The 6147-nt window shown below is 58.1% G+C and overlaps 1 protein-coding gene across 1 annotated transcript; it reads right to left on the bottom strand.

The window, feature by feature from the left end:
- Nucleotides 1-307: 307 nt before the first annotated feature.
- On the bottom strand, nucleotides 308-4420 carry STMN1 (stathmin 1). Its single transcript, XM_059488582.1, has 5 exons — nucleotides 4341-4420; nucleotides 2804-2874; nucleotides 1968-2140; nucleotides 1137-1328; nucleotides 308-821 (listed from the first exon to the last, which is right to left on the bottom strand). Exons 2-5 carry the CDS (start codon nucleotides 2814-2816, stop codon nucleotides 753-755), a joined length of 447 nt encoding a protein of 148 aa, XP_059344565.1. The 5' UTR covers nucleotides 2817-2874; nucleotides 4341-4420; the 3' UTR covers nucleotides 308-752.
- Between the last annotated feature and the right edge of the window lie 1727 nt (nucleotides 4421-6147).

The raw sequence follows: 6147 nt of genomic DNA, 5'->3' as shown, positions 1-6147 counted from the left end.
AATTACCATTCCCCAGAGCCCTCCCCTTTCTCCCAGCCCCAGGGAACAAACAGAGCAGGCTGTGGACAAGGGCTGTTCCATCCCAGCACAGAAATGGTTCTTCTGGCCCTGTGCCACACGCAGGTCCCGCTGTCCCCTGCGCCACCCGCGTCCCCCCAAGAGCCACAAGGGCCGTTTGTCGTGTCCCAAAGGCCGGGACACAAACAGCCCCAGCTGAGGTGTGACACAAAGCCCCGATTGTCACAGCCCAGGACAATGGCCTGGCCCTGGCCCTGCACCCAGCCCTGGCTCCTGAGGAGGCAGCAGATAACAGCACTGTGCAGCTTTATTGAGTCACTTGTTACAGCAGGATTTTAGCAGACTGGACAGTCAGAGATTTTTGTTTGAAGTGTAACAGATATTGAGCATGGAACAGTTACCGGAGATTCCTTGCACAAAGGTCTTACAGAGCTGATACAGTACTCGCCATCAACCCAGGAGCGAGTGCACTGGCGTAGAAAAGGATGCAACAAGAAGAAAAAGCTACACTGGAAAGACAACACTTTAGAAAAGTGACACATGGAAGGTCTCCCCTCTAGCCCCCAAAGCAAGTGTACAGTTTGGATCTAATTTTACAGTTCTACATCAGTTTCTAAGAAACGTAAAAAAAAGAAATATATATATATAACCGAACCAAAACCAAAGATAAAACCACTGGCCAGTACAGTCTTTGGATATTTGGAGGAGGGGGAGAGTCAGTTGCCAGAGCGCAGTCAGTCGGTCTCGGCCTCGCCGGGGTCTTTGCCTTCTTTGTTCTTTCGGACCTCTTCCACGTGCTTGTCCTGGAAAACAGCAGCACAGGGGCTGAAAAACGGCACAGGAGAGAAAAACAGCAGCACAGGGGCTGAAAAACGGCACAGGAGAGAAAAACAGCAGCACAGGGGCTGAAAAACGGCAGCAGGGACCGGGGCCTCCAGGGACAGGAGGCTCCCCACACCCCTGAGGGGCACAGAGGCTGCCCCAGCTCCATCCAGCCCCACACAGCTGGAATTCTGCAGATTCCACAGCCACACCGTGCCCTCCCCACCTTTTCTTTTTGGGTTTTTTACCTACTCTTCCCAGCAGGGGCAGCTCCCCTGGCAGGGCTCCACACCCACCTTCTCCCGCAAGCGCTCCAGCTTGGCAGCCATTTGTGCCTCACGGTTCTCTTTGTTGGCTTCCATTTTGTGGGTCAGCTTCTCCTCTGCCATTTTGCTGAAGTTGTTGTTCTCCTCGATGGCTTTCTGCAGCACCTCCTTCTCGTGCTCCCTCTTCTCGGCCAGCTGCTTCAGCACTTCTGCCTCGTGGGACTGGGGAGACAGGGCCGGGCTGAGGGGAGCCCCGGGGCTCCAGGGGTGCACACTCAGCTCCTGGGGCTCCCTCAGAACCTGCACCTCACCACATCCACCTGCAAACTCACTGTCTGCCATTGCACATCTTGTTAAATGGGATTGTTCTGGAGAGGGAACATGGATTTTTTTTTTTTTTTTTGATGTTAATATTGGAAGAATTTTCCTTGAAGATCCTCCCCTCTCACTGAGATTCAGGTCAGGCTCACTTCAATCAAAGCCTCGCCACCCTCGAGGGCTCCAGGCTGCACCCCCAGCCACATCTTTCATCACTCAGACAATTTAGTCCCCAACTGCTCATTACAGATTCACTGCTGCGTTTTCTGGGAGAAAATTCATCTGTTCTGGTGTTAAAAGACAAGAAAAAGAGCTTCTTCCTGAAGGAGCTGCCCCTCTCAGCCACGCTCCCTCCCATCTTTCTTCAGAATCTCTTTGGGATCAAAACCAAAAGCATAAAGCTTCACAAGAGCCCCAGGGATTTCATTAATATATTCCATTAATATTCAATCTGCCATTAAAAACCCCACTTATCCCAAGAAACAAATAAAAAGAGCCCCAAAAGTGGTGGAGCAGAGCTCACTCCAGCTGCTCCAGCCTTACCTTGCGTCTCTCCTCAGCTGCTTCCAACTTCTTCTGGATCTCCTCCAGGGACACATCCTTCTTCTTGGGGGGGGACAGAGGGAACTCTGCCACGGCCTCTTTGGAGCGGGGGCTGAGGATCAGCTCAAAGGCCTGCCCGGAGGCTCGCTTCTCCAGCTCCTTCACCTGGATGTCTGGGAACACGGCAAAGCCAAAAAACCAGTGCTCAGTGCAGGAGCTGGCTCAGGTGGCACTAAAAACAGCCTTCCAAAACTCAGCACCTGAGGAGGGGCAGCCGGGACAGGAGTTTTGTTTGCAGCACAGCAATACTGTTAAAAATGTGGAAATTTCCTTTGCAACCCTTCCTCGATCCTGCATCACCCAAGCACCTGCTGGTTAATTTAGCCCCCGACATCCCAACGGTGCAAACAAATCCTTTAGTTCAATCAAAAATCACTGAACCAGCGACAAGGCTGAGCATGAATCTGCAGGCTGCACCCCGAGAGAGCCGAGAAGGACAAAAAGGGATTTGGGAGCACTGTGCAGGCAGGGCTGTCTCCCCCAGCCCTGCAGGGTGCCAGCTGCACCCGCGTGCTCCCCGAGATGTCGCGGTGACAGCCAGCTCTGCCGAGGAGCAGATGGCAGCAGGGAGCTGCAGCCCATCTGCCGCCAGACTCCTCTTTTGGGGTGTTTTCACAAGCTCCAGCAGCCTCGCCCAAGACGGGAGAAAAGCCTGCTGACAGCGGCTCATTTCACTACATCTGGGGTTTTAAGTTATTCCTGAGGAAATCGGGAGGCAACAAAAAAAAAAAAAAAAAAAAAAGACACAAGAGGATTTAGCACAGGATTCTACCTACCAGAAGTAGCCATGGCCAAGAAAATCAGAGTCCAGAAGCCAAGCCTGGGAGAAGGTCGGTCAGGTGGGTTCCTAGGTAACAAAGAGATGTGCCTTTCAACAGCCAGCACAGGGATCCTGCTCCTTCTAATAAAAACTGAACAGAATTAGAGCTGCTGAACAAAAGGCAGACAAGGTAGGTCACTGCAGTCAGTGATTCCAGGCATTTTGTGCAGCTGATGGGCAGTGCTGGGAATACTGGAGAGGTTATGGAATTACTGGCGATGCACGATCTGTGTGATATTCGAGCATCTTCAGTCTGTTTTATTCCACCTTAAGGGACTCGAACAAAGACCCCCGTTTTAGCACGGGGCTGTGGGGATTTCACTGCTCTCACACACATAAAAGAGCTCGCAGAATACAGAAATGACGCACCACAGGACAGCACGGCTAGGATTCCTGCCACTCCCGAAGGATCTGAAATGTGCGCAATCGAGCTCATTTAAAATTCGGTTTTAATTGCGCAGCTCAAGTCAGATGCTTCACACCGCGGCAGACAGCGAGGGCGTACACCGCCCAGCACACCTCGTGAAAACGGAGCGCCGTAAAAAAACGCCAGAAAAAGGTCTAGAAGCCGTTTAAAAGAAAATCGACAAAAAAGGGGTTTTTTTTTTGGGGGGGGGGGGGAGGGGGGGGGGGTTGAGGGGCTCGGATCGGGGTCCGGGCGGGGCCGGGGCGCGGAGCGGGGACCGCGCGGCTCCGGCCCCGCCCCCCACGGCCGCAGCCAACCAGCGCTGAGGCGCCAGCGGAGGCCCCGCCCCCGGCCCGCCCCCGGCCCTCCAACCGCACCGAATTCAAACGGCCGGGGAGAGCGCGCGCGCGCGCCCGCGCGAGGGGGCTCGAGGGAGGGGGCGGGGCCAGCGGCAACATCCGGGCACCTGCCGCCCCCCGCCCCAGGTGCGGGGCCGCACCCCCCCCCTCCGCCTCAGCCCCTCAGGGGCGAAGGGGACGGGGAGCGCTGGGCAGCGACACCGCGACAGGGCGCCCCGGCAGGGTCCCCCACGGCTCGATGGCGTCGGGGCGCAGCCGCCCGGATACCGCCCCTTCCCCACTAACAATGGCGGGGAGGGGAGGGGGCGCCGCTGCCGCGGGTAGGGCGTCGCCCCTCGCTGAGGGACAATAGCCGCCCCGTTCCCCTCCGCGATCGGGGCGCGGGGGAAACACGAACGCATACGAGGAATCCCCCCCATTGTCTCCCCTCCCTTTGTCACCGCAACGCTCCAAAACCGGGCGGCGACGCGATGCCCGCGAGCGGGGACAAAAGCGACCCCCGCCCCGAGCGCCCGAGAAGCGCCCCGCAGCCCCCCCTCACCTTGACACCCACCCTGGGGACCCCTCCGCCGCCCGTTTCAACGTGGCGCCGGACTCCCGAGAAGCACCGACGCTGCCCCCCTGTCCTTCCTCCAGCCCTCTCGAGACGCGGAAGGTACGGCAGGGGGGCCCCGCGGCCGCGGCCCGCCCGTGCCCGCTCCCCCGCGGCGGCCCCGCCGCGCACCCACCTGCCCGCGCCGCCGCTCCGGCCACACTCCGCTCGCGCCCGCCCCGCCGCGCACAAAAGCGCCAAACAAAGGCACGTGACCCGCCCCGCCCCGCCCCGATTGGCCGAGCCCGCCGGCACGTGCCGCCCGCCGCGGGGAGGGGGGGGCTGTGGGGGGCTCGCGCCCACCCCCTCCCGAACGCGCCCCCGGCCGCGCGGGGCACGCCGGGAGTTGTAGTTCGTCCCCGGTGGGGGGCGGCGGCCCCCGAGCTCGGCCCGGGCCGCGCCAGGGCTGCGGGGCCGCACCGCGACGGCCCCCGGCCCGCAGGGACCCCCAGAGCCCCGCGCTGGGGTCCTACCCCTGCCCCCCGAGCGGCTGGGATTCCCTTTGTGTCTGGGGGGGCGGACAGGGGCGTCAGGGCCTGTGCTGCGGTCAGGGGTGTCTGGCCCGATGGGGGGAATGGTCAGAGTGGGGCTGTGGCTGGGGTGAGCAGAGCTGCGGCCACCCCATGGCCACGGTCATGTTAGATCCGTGGTTCCCTCAGATCCAGTCATGTTAGATCCATGGTCACCCCATAGCCATGGTCATGTCAGATCCATGGTCACCTCATGGCCATGGTCACCACAAGATCCTGGTCACCTCAAAGCCATGGTCTCGTCATGGCCATGGTCTACGGCCATGGTCACCTCAGAGCCATGGCGTTGAGCCCTCAGTCGCCTCAGAGCCATGGCCTTGAGCCCTCAGTCGCCTCAGAGCCATGGTCACCTAGGTAAGGGCCACCATAACCTTAGGGCTCTTGGTCATCACCAAGACGACCACTGAGTCCCTTTGGTCATCTCGGGGTCGCAGCCACCACAGAGCCACCACACCCGCAGCGTTTGGGGCCACCCAGAGCAAACCGCAATGGTGCAGATCCCATGGAACAGGCATGGTGGCTCCATAGGGACCTTCCCCTCCCCAGGGCACCTCTCTGGAAGCTCCTCACTCCCAAAACTGCTCCCAACAAACTGTCTCCATCCCTCACCAATCAATCCCGTGGTGGTTTCCACACCAAGAGTCCATCACACAAAAGGCAGATGGACACACAGCACAATCCTCCACTGCAGCCTCCACACCCGCAATCCCAAAAAACCCCAATTTTCTGGGACCCCCCCCCCCCCTCACCGAGCGCCCTCCTAAACCCAACGATTTCGCACCAAAAAGAGAGGGCTCCTACCTTTGAAGGTTAATATTGTGACAGAAAGGCAGGGAGCTTTCAAAACAGAGATTATTTTAAAGGCTGGCCCTGGTTTTTGCTGATCTGACGTCTATTTCCATGGAAACCACATCCAGCCGCCGAGCTGCTGGAACTGGGAGAGGCACGGTGGCCAAGCAAGAGCCATTTTCCAGCAGGGGGATGGAAGATTTTCATGGCACTGCCGGGACCCCAGACCCCAAACCTGAAACCTGCTGGGCCTTTTGGGGCCAATGATGCCTTTTTGGGCATCACTGCTGGCGGATCCAGCCCAGGGAAATCCCATCCCTGACACCCCCAGAACGCGTGGAAAACATTAAGTGATGGAATGGAACACTGGGGGGACAAAGCAGCCCCTGCCACCAGGCTGTGTTGGACTTTATTTTAATTTATTAACCATTTATTAATTTATTAAACACTGTGGTGGACAAAGCAGCCCCTGCCACCAGACTATGTTTGACTTTATTATAATTTATTAACCACTTATTATTTTATTAAACACTGTGGGGTACAAAGCAGGCAGCAGCCCCTGCCACCAGGCTGTGCTGGACTTTATTTTAATTTATTAATTATCACCTGTGCAGCCCAACAGTG

The sequence above is a fragment of the Ammospiza nelsoni genome, chromosome 25 (assembly GCF_027579445.1).
Source record: "Ammospiza nelsoni isolate bAmmNel1 chromosome 25, bAmmNel1.pri, whole genome shotgun sequence".
Lineage (NCBI taxonomy): Eukaryota > Metazoa > Chordata > Aves > Passeriformes > Passerellidae > Ammospiza > Ammospiza nelsoni.
The sequence above is the reverse complement of the archived record's forward strand: the minus strand, read 5'-3'. Positions and strand labels throughout refer to the sequence as shown.

Excerpts from the sequence above, each read along its gene's own strand:
- STMN1 (XM_059488582.1), bottom strand. Across the intron at positions 1,329-1,967 it reads CAGCTGAGGAGAGACGCAAG|TCCCACGAGGCAGAAGTGCT; the intron begins GTAAGGCTGGAG and ends CTGTCTCCCCAG. Across the intron at positions 822-1,136 it reads TGGAGCGCTTGCGGGAGAAG|GACAAGCACGTGGAAGAGGT; the intron begins GTGGGTGTGGAG and ends GCTGTTTTCCAG.